A 17,241-nucleotide genomic window follows, 5' to 3' on the forward strand; every position below is an offset into this window, starting at 1 on the left:
TAATGAATTAAGTTAATTTTCTATTTCCTTTGCAAATCCATCATTCTCATAAACTTCTTCTGGGCTAGGCAAATTATTTGCAAGCATAAATCATCAAAAATACTTTCATAGCTTTCTTGGCAATCCCACCAATAAAGAATCACCTTATAAAAATGATGGGAATTCATAGTTAAAGGATGGGAGAGTCATAAGAACCTCAGAATCTGCAAATCTTTTATATGCTGTTTCATTTTTCTTCCTCAAAGCCTGCAGACTGAGTCCTGACAATGTGCAGGTCACTTACTCCTTTCTGAAGCTGAAATATTCAATATAGAATCATCTCTCTCTACCAGTGCTATGGAGACCCAAAGCAGAACTGGGATCAAGCACGAAAAAAAAAACCACACACACAAAAAACTGCTTGTGCTGTATTTTCATATCATGAGTATCTGGATACTTTGAAGAAGCAGGAGCAGCGCCCACATCAGCATCCCAGCACCCCACAACTGAGTACACCCTGTCCAAGGATGGGGCATGCATGCAAACTCTCCTTCTGAGCAAATGAGCGTGGAGAGAAAAAAACCTCAAAAAGAAAATAGAGAAAAGGGATCTCCAAAGCCAGAAAACTTATTACAAGTCAGCAGAAGGGATTTGCTGTATTAGACAACCTCTCTTAATTAAGGCTCTTCTGTTTTCATGGCTTTTAGGAAATGTGAAACCCTTGAGAAAAACTCTTGGGTATATTCAAAGCAAGACGGTCACTGGTGAATTAAGTTTTCTGTTTAAATGTGCAGAATATAGCATTTTGGGGTAATGCTCAGACTTAAGGACAAAGCTATGAGGTTACCTGACCAAAGGGAAGCCTTACCGTGAAAGAGCAAACTGAATAACCTGTGTGGATGCAGACTGCACGCGAGCACAAATCTGATGATCTTTGCAACATAGAAGGTGAAGCTGGGGAGGGGGCTGCAGAGTTGTTCATATCAAGGTCAGTCCTCTAAGTCCCCCACATCTTAATTTTCACTTTGTATTTAATTAAAACTTAAATTTCCAAGAATAACCCGGAAGACTCAGCAGCCCTAGCCATTGAACAGCATACTTTCCTCTCACCTTAATGTAAGAAAACCTAGAGGCAGGTGCGAGTCAGGTTTACGTGGCACTTGACACAGTTCTCTTCAGCTGAAAATAGTAACAGGTACTCTTCATGGAACGTGCCTCATGGGTGTGATGCATGAATTTCTCTTTTATGCCACATGGTTCCAAGAGGCAGCCACTATTCTTCTGCTTGCTGTGTGTTGGGTGTGAAAGCTGGGACTGACAGAATTTCTCACAAGGACACAACAAGCAGCAACAAACCTGGGCTGGAGCAAGTCTGTTTCTTAACCACAATGCTCCCTCCTGTCTTCCTAATGAAGACAAGGGATACTTTAGTGTGATTAAAAAAAGGAGCTAACTGGGTGAGCTAGGATTAGGCAGAAGCTTTTAGACTGTGGAATAATTAGTTTTAGCAAACAGGAATACATCATGAAATTATCCTAACTCTAGCCGTGGGTCAATTTTAGATGTTCTGTGAGGTGGTTGGGAAGCTGCAACTCAATTTATCTGAATGCCACACAAGAAAAATCCATGATTTAGGACAGAAAACTACCAGGGCCACTTGCCCAACAGAAGAAGCAGGTGTCAAATATGACCAAAGACGGGGCAGGAAAGTAGGAGAAGGCTTAGAATCAAAGCAGTCTCAACACATACTACCAGAAGTCCGAGTTGGGGTCTTGGCCTCTGCTATTTGTAAACTACAAGACAAATCCTAAATTTCCATAGCTCTCAGTTTCTTCATTTGTAATCTAAGTAGGCTGAATTAGAAGACCTCTGATATCTTAAGAGCTGGGGTGTAGGCCAGAGGTGCAGGGGGTTAGAGGATTAACCAGAATGGGGAGCAGAAGGCGAGACAGGAGAGGTCTGCCGTGCCATGTAGGTCAGCTCCCTGGTGGGAGACAGAACTCTTGTGCAGTGGCTGTGGATAGCTTCATAGTGCTGAGACTTAACCCCTTGCACCACCAGGGAGGCCCCTGTGCTATCTTACCCTGATGGTTGGAATATATGTTAAAATTCAACCTGTCTGGCCCAGACTTCCCCTAAGTCATCACTATGGCAGCTTCGCCTTTGCTGTGACAAGGATCATCAGGGGTGCTGCAGATCTGTTTTCTGAAGCTTGAGTGTGATGAGGATTTGTCCCTTCAGTCTGCCTCTCTGCAAAACCAGAGAAGTGAAAAGGGACTGCCATCAAACCCAAGAAAGCCCATTCAAGCACCCCACCTTCTGACCCTTTGACAAGGCCACCTACAAGAATCTCCAGCATCATGACTGCACCTTGTGCCCCTCAGATGCCCAAACTTAGGGTGCCTTGGCCTTCCTTCAGGACAAAAATCATCTTGCCACAGAAATCTCAGCTAAGGATGCCGTTGCTATATTTCTGCCTGTTAACAGTCAAATCCACTCAACTATCCAAAAAAAAAGTCAACCAGTCCAAACACTGTATGATGCTTGTATCTCCTGCCACACCTCGCTCCCTCAAGGCCCAGTCTCACTTAGAGCTACAGTGCAACCCATGCTGTCTGCTCCCACTCAGTTCTACTTCTCTCTACCTAGGCGGCTCTATCTCATACTGGTCCCATCCAGCCACAGCACTGTAGAATTTAGCAAAGCCTCAAAAATCAAGTGTTATTAAATTTAGAACACTGTTATTCATGAAGATAATGGAAGTCCTAAACAAATGAGTATTCTGTTCATTAAATCATAGATCAGTTTTATCTTTTAAAGGATTAGAATGCAATAAAATACCCAACACTAAAACTACCTTGAATATATAAATCTCTGTCCAAAGAACTCAAGAACTCTTTGAATGCTTACACTTGAGGGATTATCACTAAGGTGATGCTTAATGACACGTGCAAAACAGTGAAGATATAGGAAGTACAAGATCTGGCATGGCAATGCAACTCTAAGAGGTGTCTTAGAGGGGAGGCATAAAACAGGGAGAATTTTACTTCTACATGCAGGCAGAGCATCAGACGTAGGTCACACACGCCACCACCTGGGTGAGACCCTGCACAGCACCATTCCCCTAGAAAGCTGTCCAACCTCCCCAGATGATAGTCATTCTTGCAGTCCTGCTGTTTTGAGCATACCCAGAAGATGGCAATTTTGAGCATTCAACTAAACAAGAATATGAAGAAAAGAAAGGAGTCAAGTCTTCCAAGAGGAGAAAAAGGATCCTATCACCACCCTCTTTTTTATAGGGAATAAGTTCAGCCGAAATTCCAGACCACTTGAAAGTGAGTCATTGCAACCTTGATGATCTGAGCCCCTTGGATCTGAATGTGACAGTCTTGTGACTAGACTTTCCAGGCCAGAGCTAGTGCTTATCCAGGACCTTGAAATGAAGGCATGAGTCAGAAGCTTCAGACAGACATTAATATCTGGGCCCTCATGAGAATTGCATCTGCTTTTTGCTCTCAGCAATCTGTTTCAGGAAACCCAATCTAGAGCCCAGCCCTAGACTGCTGAAGTTCTCTAGTTCTTTCAACATGGTTGTCCCTAACCGCAGAAGCTTCTACCCTCCATGCCGAGTCCAGATTGCATCTGACTTGTTCTACAAAACCCTAAGGCATTGAAAACCTCACTACTATGAGGTTTCAAAGTCATTTTCTTTATTCCAGTCAGCTTCCTTGTCCTCAGGAAACTTACCAGGGACTGGGGAAGTAGGTTTCCATACACAAAACACTCAGCGAAGAGCCAACAGAACACACAATAACAACTATGTCCACAAGGCTGGGCTTATCCCAGGGGGCACTGAGAAAGGGACTTGTAGGATGTAGACACACAGAGGGACTGAGGGGACAGTTAGGAGGGGAGCCAGCACACGCACATGCAAGAGCCCCCTTAGAATTACACAGAGATGGTGGGGTGTAGACTGGTAAAAGTGGTCTACTGGATGGTCAAAGTTGAAATTGGACTTTCAGTGCTGAATATATTATATACAAATGTTTATTTTATAATGAAATACTCCTAAAACTTATACAATGTCATAGTACAATGATACTTCAATAAAGGATCAAAAATAAAAAATTGTGCAAAGATGAGTAAAAGTGACACACGGGAAGGGACTGACACTAGAATGTAATAGAGGATCATATGCATTGTGTGCGTATTAAGTTTTAGCAATGTGCTAAAATGCCATAGGATTATTGAATTTAATCATCACAGAACTCCTTTAAGATAAGTACGCAGATCTTCATTTTACAGGTAAAGCAAAACAAGCAGTGGGAGATTTACTGGCAATCACACAGCTAGTAAAAGCCAGAGCAGTGATTTGAATATATGCTATTAAACTCGAGTCCTACACTTAATCAGTCAATGGTCCCGCTGATTATTAAAACGGGGGTGGTATTTAACTGGTATGATTTTTAAAAAACTTTAGTGGCAATTTTGCAAAGAACACCAAACACACCAAGTGTGTTTGGACACAGCTCTGAATTCAGAATCTAACCAGGAACAATGAGTTATCACACCACGGTCCAGATGACACAGTGCATGCCCACAGGGGTCCCCCAGGAACACTGCAGGAACGCCTCTTCAAGTCATTTCGGGGTCAGTGGGCTGTGATCTGCAGAAAGGGGCCTGCGAGACCCACTGAGGAAGGTGTATACATTAAAGGTCCAAGAGAATTTTAGGTATGTTAAGTTTCACAATCGGCAACATTTACATTCTGGTCTGGAAAACTGTCATCAAAACCCCAAATGCGGCTCTGAATCAAAAAATGTTTCTGATTGTTTAATGTGAATTCTTCCAGATTCAGTTGAAAACAGTTTCCTCTTCGAAAGTAGCTGATTTTCATCTGCTGACTACCAAGCTACGTAGCATCCATTTGGGGTTTCAGCACAGCCAAGTCAAATTCATCTTGCATCCTGTAACCTTGTTCAGGCAGTCGCCTTACTTCTGGGCATCTTCTATAACCAACTCTTCACTTCTCACTGACCTCACCCTGGCCCAGGGGTGTAGTTCCTGACTCTTACAAACCCCTGCCTCTGATAGGAATCTATGAACATCTCAAAATAGAACCAACCTTTATTTTGCTTCCGGCAGTAGTTGGGCGCCCTTTCTTGTCAGCTTGCAGATTTTCCGGAAACAAAGATTTTATAAAAGGTCTGGAAAAAGAATGGATTAGTAATCAGTAAGTGCGTCGGGGGTGGAAAACCTGCTTCCATCGCGAATGAGGAGGAGGCCTGTTCAGAGATCCAGAACCTTGGCTCCAGAAAGCGCATGTGACCCAAAGCACAAGCCTTCCAGGTATGACCTGGGAAAATGAGCCCTGGATAAAAGAAACACAGGAATTCTGAGATATAAGCATCTTGGAGACTAAGCCTGAAAAATAAATTTAAAAATGACCTTTCTGATTTCCCCACTCACTGGAGTGGAGGTATACCTTGACACAGGACACCCCCAAGTGGGGCCAGGATGAGTTTGCTGAGTTAAGATTTACAAAACAGACCAGAGCTCAGAGACCTCATCAGCCCTGTCCAGTCCCAGGGCAGATTCTGTTTTGCTTTACAGTAACGTTTTTAACCTGGACGCTGTAGATATTTGGCATTTGGGGATGGAGAATTCTGGGGTGGGGATGCTCCAACAAACTGTGGGATATTGTGCAGCCTCAGTCACCTTTGCCTACTAGATGCTAGTTACGCACTCATTCCTGCTCCTCCAACCAACCCCCATGCAAAAAAATCTGGATAAACCCTGCTTGTAAGTATTAAGCAATTTTAAGTAGAACTATTATAGCTCATGAATGCTTTGTCCACTGTAAGTACTTTCATTAATAATTCTAACTGAGCTACATTTATTTACACGACTGCCTTGTCAGGACCCAGGGCAGGGACAATCACCTTGATATGCACGATGTCTGCTGCACAAAAAAGGCACAATAAACATTTGCCAAATGAAGTGATCGGTGTAAATGAGCAACTTGACACTCAAATTTGATTCCTCCAAAATGCTTTTTTGGGCATCTTGTCTTTTCTAGGAAGTCTCCCCAGCAATCTACTTTTAACTTGACCAGACATAATTATAGATTTTTTTCCCAGCAAATGTGTTTACTAAAGGAGAGACCATGTTTAAATGATAGAAGTTTATGCAAAAGCATCAATAGCTCTGGAACTTGGCAGTGATTTTAATAATTAAAAAAACAATCTCTGAAAGCTGACTGCACCTGACTGTCATAAAACCCACAAGACAGGACTTGTGGCTTACCTGACCTTTTAAGAGAAGAACAAATAGATTTTGTGTGTCAGAATCTCCAAATAGGGGAAATGAAGGCAAAGAAGTGCAGGGGTGGAGAGAGGAGGGTTGGGGGAGGGGTAGAAATTGTGGGAGAGGAGAAGAGAGTTAAATGGAGCAGAACTTCCAACCAGGGCATGAAAAGGAGTTAGTTTTTATTTCTTTGCAGTTAGACTTTTCTAGGAAATCTTCAGACTCACTGCTATTTATGGAGGAAGTTAATCTTGACATTGTGGCAATTTAAGAAATAGAGACTAAAAGGGCAGTTATTAATTGGAGGCAGCTCTAAATATTGTAAAATCTGGAAAACTGTGCAATATTGTACTTGCCTGGCATGTACAGTCCTGATCGTATAAGTTATGTCTCCTATTTATTGCCTAGGATCTTGCAAACCTTTGCAGCAAAGTTAAAAGAAAAGGGTAGGGCAGAGCTGGTGCTGGGAGCTCCATCAACTTGCAAGGGAGATGTGCCTACTGCTTCTACCCTTACAACTTAGGTTTTAGGAGCAAAAACCGAATTCTGAGGCCATACATTCTTTGTGAGTTGCCTCTGCCACTTCCTCACTGTTTCAGGGAATCAGATTAACTTGAATCTTGCTAAATCAATGGCTTAAAAAAAAAAAAAAATTGAGTGTCCATGAGAATTCTTAGGCTGACACTCCAAGGACAAAGTATCACAAAACCAGACTATTATATTCTTAGATAAAACCCTTTGAAAATGATGAAGTTAGGGGTCCTGCAGGGAGTGCAGTAAACACATGGAATTTGGGGAGGGAAGTATTAGGGGGGTGAGGGAGAGACTGAAACTGGAAAAACTATTTTGAGTAGGCCAAATTCTTCAATGATAACCCAGACCCAAACGTTCATGGGAACAGAATGCAGCAAGTTTGCAAGTTTGATTAAACTAATACCCACTTTCACACGGGGAACACACTTACAGCTCACTGCTCTGCATAAGCTCAATCAGATCCATGAACAGCACATCACGGTTCCTTTCACAAAAGCCATCCATGTCATAGGATACCTGGCCGGGAATGGGAAGAAATTTAATTATATCCTTTGAACATTTCATTGAACAACAAATCCACACAGCGAGGCTCTCCTCACCAGCGCGTGTGTATTTCCGGGGGTAGCATTTGGAATGCTGGCATGAACTGTCACAGGAAGGGTGTCGTGTTTTATTTAGCTCATTACAAATACAAAGGATTGGTATTTGGATGCTGATGAATGTTCTCTGGCTGCCTTCACCACCAGGTGATCTAGGACCCGGACTCGAGCTCTCACGATCACATACTCCTTCTTCCCCCAGATCCTTAAGGGTGTCTCATAACAAACTTTATTCTTTCCCTATATTTTAGCTAAGATGGAATAAAATAAAACTCCTATGCTCATGACTCCAGTGCAATATACCAAATAAGTGAGGTTTTGCCATTTTTCCTGCAAATGGTGTCAGAGTTGGACCAATTCAGTCAAAACCCCAAGCTCAGGGACCCTGGTTAACAAGGGATTAATTGGGATGAAAGTGAGAGTAGGGGGTTTTCACAGATCTAAGAAGTCCCCAGTTACCATGATCTCAATTTACTTCCTTTTGTATCACTAACACCCACACAAAGCTGTGTATCCAGTAGGCACCCAATACTCATGTATTTTGTGAGAACAAACACCCAAGTGTGTCCTCAGTCCATATTAATGGTCGGCAGGGGCAGGTAAGGAATGTGGCCTTGTGACTGCATCTGGAGGTAAGATAAGTACACTCCCTCAGCAGCTGATATGTGCCGATTCAGGTCTGTGTTATATTCACGGTTCGCACTTATATTAAGGATGACTCATGCTTCAAAAACATGCAGCAGTGTCTACTATTTTTTTGTTTGCTTCTCTATGTATTTCATAGGTCTCACGGTGTTGCATTAAGAATGAGTGTTTTATGAAGACACAGTGAGGCAGATGAAACTCCAAGGATATTGCTGTTAGTTGCATCATATAGAAAACAGATAAAAGATCAAAAGACTTAAAACAAGGAGGCATGGAAAAAGATGGCTTCCACTTTCCTGTTGAGCCCCCGCTCTCTGGCCATACCTTCCCCGCGTAATGGTGAATAATGAAGCCCTGGTTCCAGCTGTTGAAGTGTTCATGACTCCCGATCTGCATCTGAAGTTTCTGGAGCAGTGTCTGGTCTGCACCCTCCCCAACCGCGTGCATGGTGGCACACACGTCATCCAGGATGCTCATGATCCCGGGAGGGTTCTGATGGGACCAAGAAGGCAAAGCCCCAATTCAGTGACTGTTCTAAAATATATAATGCTTATCAAGTCTTTTACTAAGCAAGGAAACAGTGCCCTAGAGTTAAGATACCATCTCAAAAGTCAGCCTTTTCCTTTGAGCAAGAATGCAATTAATAATCCCAAATGGGAGTTACCACTTAGCTCTACCAATGAAGAAAGTACATTTTCCGGACCAAAAAAAAAAAAAAAAAAATAGTTTAACTCCCTGACGTTCTATTCAAAGTCATACACAGATCATTATCTGCTAGCTCCTATTTGAGCTAAATTGATTTAAGAAAACTCCAAAGAAAAAAACATTTTCTTTTGGCCCTGATGCATTTCTTAATGTTGCTTTCAGTCCATTACCTATAGTGCCATGTTTTATCCAGGGTACACACTCCATCACATGTCACATTTTATAATCACTCTTCATGTCACTTGTCAGATGTACCATTTCAATGGCTATAATCCCTAGCTCTGATATGCTGTAGTTTATTTAATGACCGAATTGCCTATGGGTGTTTTCACTTTTTTGGGTTAAGAAAAACAGTAGTGTAGAGAGTGCCATCCACATTCCTTTCATTTTCCTTTGAATAACTCCTAGGGCTAAAGTCCTACAAAGTGTATGAATGGAAGACAGGCTCAATTTTATGGCTCCTCATGTGCTATGACAGCAACATAAGTGACAATTGCCTTCTTTTAGAATTCAGTAAGAAGTTCCATTTGTCAATTGATATTTTGCTCATCTATACATCTTGATATTTATAAGAACAAAGCTCTACAGCTCTCTTTTCATACATACACATATACCCCAAATTAATGTAATTGCTACTAACACTTTCTGCAAATCAGAGTTGTCATTTTCCCTATTCTAAAACAGTAACAGGGAAAACAAAAGCTGACTAGTACTTACAACTTTATTCTCTATGAGGTCACACACGATTTTGTTATTGAAGTACTCAATGGGTGTCCATCTTATTCCCTCTTGAACATATTCTTCCTGTAGGACAGAGGCAGGAGTTCACATTATTACCCACTGAAAATTAGCTGGAGCACTGCACAAATGGATATCAAAAACATATAATTCACCATGAAAGAAAAACTTGAATGCCCTTCCACAAGATCTGGGAACTTGTAATTTTTTTTTTTTAAAAGGGCTAGAAAAGGAACATTTCATTGGTAATTTTTATGTTCCGTTTGAACCACATGAAATTCCTACTACACATTCATTTTTTTGACATATAAAAATGGTAATTTAATCTGTAGGTCCAGTTATACAGCAATCTCTGAATTTAACACAGGAGGGCAGAACACATCAGCATCTACGCCCTTAAAGGGAAGTTGCCCTCCTTGGGCCTCCCCTGGTGGCGCAGTGGTTGAGCGCTGGGCTGTGAGGCAGCCCGCAGCCTCTGCAGTGCCAGTTCGTTCCCCGGCCACCGGCGAGGATCCCACAAAAAAATAAAAATAAATAAAGGGAAGTCCTTCACTCAGGTTAGTTGTCCATTTAACTTGATGAACACTACATACTCTGGTTTTCTCCTTCCTCACCAGTCTTGTTTTGTTAGCTTCCTTTGCTCACTTGCTCGTCTTTCTGGATTTTTATATGATGGAGTTTCAGGGTCTGACCTTTCAGCGTCCTTTCCAGGTGATTTCAGACAACTCTGGCACCTACCAGTTTATAACCCCCAAATGCTGCTCCAGTGTAAACTTGCCATTGACTTCCAGTCATGTTTATTTCATATATTGGTGTTTCCTCTAGAATGAATTCTAGCCCTCGAAATGTAACACGGTTAGGAGCATTCTGATTTCTCATTCCCACACCATGTCCAACCCACTGTTCCCCTATTGTTGCCCTTTAGTAGACAGTCTCACTTGGCCCTATTATTCAAACTGCTAAGGTTAGAATGATCTTTGATACCTCTTTCCTTCTTAGCTTATTGCTTCCTATTTTGAGCAAATTTTGTTGGATCAATTTATAAAATCTATGCAGAATCTTACCACTTCTCACAATGTCACCACCTCTCCTGCTAGTATCAATGTCCCCACCATTTTTTGCTCAGTCTCCTACAATAATCTTTAATTGGATTTTTAAATTTCTGCTGTCTCACTCGATCCTATAAGTCAATAGATCCAGAATAGTCTTTAAAAAAAACCCCAAAAAACAACAAAATCAAAATCACCATAAATTATGTTACTCTGTGCTCAAAATTCTCCAATGGTTCCCCATCACATTTACATTAGGCCTTTGCCAAGCCCTGTAAAGTTCCTATGAGATCTAGCCTCTGCCACTTCTCCCATTTCAGTCTCTACTATACCTGCCTCCTTGATTGCTTCACTCTAACTACCAGGAAGTAGTAAATAGCTAGAATCCCAGGGTGGAGGTTTATGAGATTCCTAAGCAAAGTCATGAACACTCTCAAGACTAAATGTCCCCCCAAACAGCCTTTGATATGCATAATAGGTTGCATAAGTTTCCCTAAAATTTCTTTTTTTAACAGATTTATTTTATTTATTTATGCATACAAAAACTGGGGTATAGGCCAGAGGTGCAGGGAATGTGAGGATTCAGACAGAATGGGGAAGAGAACAGGCGAATCTACTGAAATACACTGCTGAAGGGAGCAGCGGGTGAAACACGGAGAGATCTGCTGCACCATGTGGGTTGCTCCCTGGAGGGGGATCCAACTCATGTCACAGTAGCTGGCAACAGCTTGATAGTGCTGAGACTTTAACCCCTGTGCCACCTGGGAGACCCAGTTTCCCTAAAATTTCATATCCACCTACAACCTCATAATGTGAGGTTTGGGATATAGGATCTTTGTAGATAAAATTAATTAAGAATTTTGAAAGTGAAATCATCTTGGATTTAGGGCGATCCTTAACCTAACAGGCGTATTTACAAGAGAAAGGTGAAGGAGATGTGGTGAGAGAGAGACACAGACAGAAAACGGCCAGTGAAGAACAAGGAAGAGGTTGGAGTTTTGCTACCACAAGACAAGGAAGGCCAATAGCTACCAGAAGCTAGAAGAGGCATGAAAGGCTTTTCCTCTAGACCTTTTGGAAGGAGTGTGGCCTAGTGACACTTTCATTTTGGTCATTGGCCTTCTGAATTGTGACAATGAATCTTTCTACTGTTTTAAGTGACCTGCTTTGTGGCAACTTCATTACAACAAAGTTTTTTTTATTTCTTCTAGTAATCAAAAACAATATGGTATCCAGAATAAGAGGAATCTATACTGGTCTTTCAGAAGAAACTATAAGGCAGGCATATAACCTCAAGTCAGAATTAAAACACCAGTTTTATTAAATACGTATGTTTTGGGGAAGATTAAGAGTAGAGTGAATCTGAGAAGCCCAGTTGTTCCTTTGGAACAAAGTATGTGCCACAGAAAATTGTGGTTGGATTTCCATATTCCTTCCCACTTGGTCAGTGAGTCAGAGTAGGAAAAGCAGCCAGTCATAAGTCTAACTTCATAGCACTATTTGCTTAAAGGAAAAAAGAAAATGCAGATGATATACATAATCTTATAGACTAAAATGTCACAAGGGCATATGGTCTTTCTGGTTGACTTTTTAAAATACATTTTTTAATGAAACTAAAACGTGAATCTATTACTGAAAGAGGGAAATCTATACTGTTCAAACAAATTATAAGTAGAACACAATGAAGGAAGAGGGACTCCTTACCTGTTCTGCTTTTAATGTCAGTTCAATAAAAATCTGCTGTAATTTTTCATTAACAAAATTGATGCAAAACTGTTCAAAGCCGTTTTTCTGAAAGAAAAAGTTATTTGCATGTAATTCTTTCTGCAAAATTGTGTTAAAGTTATTTCTTGAGTGATTTAGTGAAATGTTTCAATGTGAAAAGCCTTAAGAGACATGTTGGAGGCATCAGTAAAAAGCAGCCTAGTTTACATTTAGGAGAATCTAATTTGGTAAAGGTACATGAAGAACTCACAAGGACAAAAATGAGCCATCTTGCCTATTTTTCAGTACTTAGAATTACTTCTTTCAAGTCAGATGAAATGTATTACTCTGCCCAGTCTCCAATTATTCTTACCTGGAATATTTCAAAGCCATAGATATCCAGGACACCGATGTTGTATTCTTCATGATCCTTCTCCATTGCTTTGTTGATGGACTAGGAGAAAATAAAGAGTAAGGTAATTAATTCCTTTCCTTTCATACTGTAAATGAACGTATAAGGAGGAAAGTGAAGCAAGATTGAGCACGGCAAATACTACTGCCTATTAGAGACAGGCCAAGGAGACAGGTGAATTGCCATTTAAACACAGTCTCTGTGTTGGGGCCTCCCTGGTGGGGCAAGTAGTTGAGATGCAACCTATGAAGCTCACCGCAGCCACTGCAGCATAAGTTTGATCCCCGGCCAGGGAGGTGACCCACATGGTGCAGCAGACCTCTCCTGACTCACCTGCTGCTCCCCTCAGCAGTGTATTTTGGTCGATCTGCCTATTCTGTTCCCTGCTCTGTCTCTAGTGAGTCCTGTCATCCCCCAAAACTCTGGCCTGTACCCCAGTTCTTGTATGCATAAATAAATAAATCTTTAAAAAAAAATACAGTCTCAGTGTAACCTAACTTTGGGAAACCATGTGGAGCTATGGTAAAAAAATTTGTTTTTTTTGCTTAGTGATGAAAGCCATTAATATAAGTCAGAATTAGTTGGGGTTTTTTTTTTTTTTTTTTTCCAGGGAGTTTTGAAAACTATGAGAGAAGTAAAACCTGGTTTTTGGCAATATAAAGAACCAACATTACAAGATCTGTAAATATTCCCTTTGCCCAATGCAATGATCACCTAACGCAATATGCCACTGACGTCAAAGAGAGGACAGTCTCTGTTCTCAGGAGCTTATAGAGTAGGTTAGCCAACTATGGATATTGGTGCCAGGAATTACAATTAAAGTGATAATAATAAAAGCAGCTTAATATATTTAACATCTGTCAAGACTTTGCTAAGAAATGTGCTATTTCATTTAATTCACATTATAATCCTCACATAAGAGTGATAACATAATCCTTAAGACCAAACTGGTAAGAGGCAGAGCTTGGGATTAAATTTAAGTAGTATGATGCCTGGATCTGTGTTCTGATCGCTCTGAGATGTGCAATTCAATGGAATAGAATTAATGTCTGTAGGGTAGGTGTGTGTTAGAGTGGATTATGGGGGGCTGCAGCAGGGTGAGGAATTAAAGAGAAAAATTCCTAGAGGTGGTAGTACCTGAAAGAATTTTGAAATACCAGAGGTATTTTCAAAGCAAAGAAAATAACATATGAATAATGGTACATAGCACTTAGTTAAGTGCCTGATAAATGTCAGCTCTGTTGACACTTATCACCTTCACAAGGCATCCATCCCTTTTACAATGTTAACAACAACAACAAAAAAAAAAAAACCAGAGGGAAAACAGAAAAGAAATAATGTGGAAGGAGCTGGAAGGTACACTGAACAAAGAGAAATATGTGAGATCTAGTCCCAGCTCTGCACAACCCCCTTTCTAATTGGTGGTGGGCAAACCCACCAATAACGAGGTCAGGATTCCCTTATCAGTAAAACAAGGGGTGGACAAGCTGAAAGCCTCACTATCGTTCAGTGTGACCCTGAACTTCCCAAGCAATCTCATCTTCAAAAAAGTCACAAAAAGTAAATAGAATTACCCCACCCTGCCCTTCCTACCCTAGCCAGACCTAACCAATCCTGAAGACTCCTAGTTGTTGCCTAGATTCAAACTTTTTGGATCTAATGGCCATCCTGTTACCCATTGACTAGGGGCCCCCTAGGGTTATTTCTAACTTGAATATAAAAAAAATGAAGGACAATAGCTAGGAGTTATGGCAAATTACCTGGGTTAATCTATCTCAAATTACCTGGGTTAATCTATCTCTTAATCTATCTCTTAATTAATCTCTTAATCTATCTTAATCCAAGGTTGTGTGACCTTGGATCAGAAACCTTCTCTGTGCCTTAATTAACTTATCTGCAGAGATAATTATATCTAAGTCACAGGGCTGTTGTAAGAATTGAGTTATTTTTTTCTAGAATGCTTTGAACAGTATCTGGCACATAGTAAAAGCTATATATGTGTTTGCTATTATTATTCTACCGCTCAGAGGCTATGTTAAGTAGACTGTCACAGGCAATTCTACCCACTGGAAGACTCATTTTCAGAATCTATATGTGGTATATATACATAAATATGCATTTGTATGCATATTTATATAAAAGTGTATATATGTGTATATACACTTTTATATAAATATGCATACAAATAGAAGTGTATATATGTATACGTATATATATATGGCTATGCCATCCAAAAAAAGTAAGATAGTTCAAAATATATCCACAAACGCTTTGAACTCCTCTCTTCAAAAGGTGGAAACTAATTCTCTTACCTTTCAGTGTGAGCTATACTTAATGACTTGCTTTTCATGAAAGGAATATGTCAGAGTGACAATACCTAGTCCAAGATTAGGACATTAAAAGCTTGGTAGCTTTTTCCTTGCTCTTAGATCACTCACTCTAGGGAAAGCAAATACCATGTTGTTTGGACATTCAATCAGCTAAAAGCAGCATAAATAGCGAAGAATGGAGTATCATGGCAACAGTCATGTAAGTGCGAGGTCTTGGGAAAGTCATCCCCTCGGCCAAGCCTGGGGATGACTGTAGCACCTCAGCCGCAATATTGTTAGAATCACCAGCTAAGTCACTTCTCAAAAGCTGGCCCACAGAAACTGGGAGAGAATTAAGTGCTTATTGCTTTAAATCACTAAGTTTTGGGTTAATATATAACACATAATAGATCACAAAAATGACACTCCTAAACCTTTCAGCTCAAAAGTCAAGAAAGGTTCATGCTCACGGGTTTCCTCTTGCTGGTCAGTAGTCTGGCTTGACTAAATATTTTTTCCACAAAGAAGCTGTTACCATATTAGCTTTAGTTAATGGAAAGAATTTCCACTTAAAGAATTTTTAGTGGAAAATTCTAGAAGTAAAAGCAGGATTGATTCAATGATCCAAGAGTGAAACCATAAAAAGTGAGGGAGTAAGATTATGGTTATAAAGAATGAGCCAAATGTGAAAACAAAACCTTCAGTAACTTTACTCTTTATAGTTAAACTATAAAGCATTACAAATGTCAACCTGTATTTACTTACATCTACCAAGAAATCAAAGACCCGGGCATGCAGGGCCTTGGCGAGGGCGTCCCTGGTGTAACAGGCTTGCTCCACATTGAGGGTCACGTGGATGGACTCTGACTTGCCTCCCCACTTGCTATCCATCTGCCGGCTGGTAAGCTTTTCTTTCAACCGGTCCTGGTTAATCCCCAAGAGATAGGCAGGAAAAGCCAAAACTATAGAAAACAAAACAAAACATGTTTATCTGTCATAAACTTAACAATTCATCTCACAAACACGTGAAGGCACCTGTGTGCGCAGGTGTACATATAAGACTCCATGATTAGGCCCCAAGATTTCTCATTCCAGTGAAGATTGCTTATCAGCAATCCCCCACACACCCATCCACTTTGTTTTTCCCAATTGTTCTATTATATGAGTCAATTCCGATGATGACTGAGACTTCAAATAACACAAATCAGTGATCCAAGAAGGATGGCAAACCAATCCCTCCTACTGAGATCACAGCTAAATGCCTAAAATGGACATCTCTCCAAGCTTGCAGCAAGACAGCCCGGAAGGAACTAAATCAAGAAACATTTCTTTGGCTCCAAATAGTGTTTTCTTCCTTTCTGGTACAGTGTTTTCACAGCACCATTCCCAAAGAACTTTAAGCACTCGATATCCCTGAGTTAATAATTACAACCAAACTCACATATGTATTGAGTGCCTATTATGTGTACTGTTTCTAAAATGAGAGGACAGGACACAAGGAACCCTGGAGACAGTATCTAGATGAAGCAAATAGAGCTTAGCAAACACAGAGGTCAACTATATGACCTGGACAATAGAATTGGAGGGAATTTAGAACAGGAAGATATCACTACTTGCTGGGGAAAGAGGTGGGATTTCAGTGGGGCCGAAAGGATAAACAGGATTTGTACAGATGCAGAGGAGAAAGAAGGGCTAATGGTGAGGAACAGAATGGGCAAAGATGAGGAATCAGGCCGCTGCTCGAGAACAGTGAGTAGGCCAGCACTGGCTACAGCTGAAAGTTAAGGTGACAATGAAAACCCTGATGGAAGAGCTGGTGTATTGGGGCTGAAGGTACAGGGGTCTGGATGGCTTTGGAAGGGGCATTATAAAATTTCTCCAGAATTTCTCCAGGGGTGATGCAGGGAGTGAAATGGAGAGGATCAGGCCTGCCTGCCCCACTGTAAGAACAAGTAGTGGCATCATTTATGGTCTACGGAGAGAAAAGCAGAGGGCCCCAGGCTCAGCAACTCATTTCAGGTCACAAAACTCACCAGGAGGGCTGGCAACACAAATGGATTATCTAGTAAGAACAGTCTAAGGTGAATAAACAAGGCCATCATTGGGCATGAACGAAAGCTTGGATTTTTCCAATTATGAATAAAAGATTTTTATGAATACCAATCAAACTCCTGAACTTGAATATCAGTCTTCTTTCTCCGCATAAAGCTTTATTAAAATTTTCTGATAAAAGGATAATGTTAAAGTCCTCTGGATAATGC

The 17,241-nt window shown here is 40.8% G+C and overlaps 1 protein-coding gene across 1 annotated transcript in view; it reads right to left on the minus strand.

Moving 5' to 3' along the window:
* Positions 1–17,241, minus strand: part of MYO1E (myosin IE) — a 194,153-nt gene that overhangs the window by 50,079 nt on the left and 126,833 nt on the right. Inside the window, exons 10-16 of the mRNA XM_037502590.2 lie at positions 15,746–15,942; positions 12,633–12,713; positions 12,260–12,346; positions 9,486–9,572; positions 8,388–8,555; positions 7,250–7,335; positions 5,105–5,186 (exon numbers count right to left, since the gene is read on the minus strand). Coding sequence (XP_037358487.1) covers positions 5,105–5,186; positions 7,250–7,335; positions 8,388–8,555; positions 9,486–9,572; positions 12,260–12,346; positions 12,633–12,713; positions 15,746–15,942 — 788 coding nt within the window. The remainder of the gene's footprint in view (positions 1–5,104; positions 5,187–7,249; positions 7,336–8,387; positions 8,556–9,485; positions 9,573–12,259; positions 12,347–12,632; positions 12,714–15,745; positions 15,943–17,241) is intronic.

The sequence above is a fragment of the Talpa occidentalis genome, unplaced genomic scaffold, assembly GCF_014898055.3.
Source record: "Talpa occidentalis isolate TD23 unplaced genomic scaffold, MPIMG_talOcc4v2.1 talOcc4.11, whole genome shotgun sequence".
NCBI lineage: Eukaryota > Metazoa > Chordata > Mammalia > Eulipotyphla > Talpidae > Talpa > Talpa occidentalis.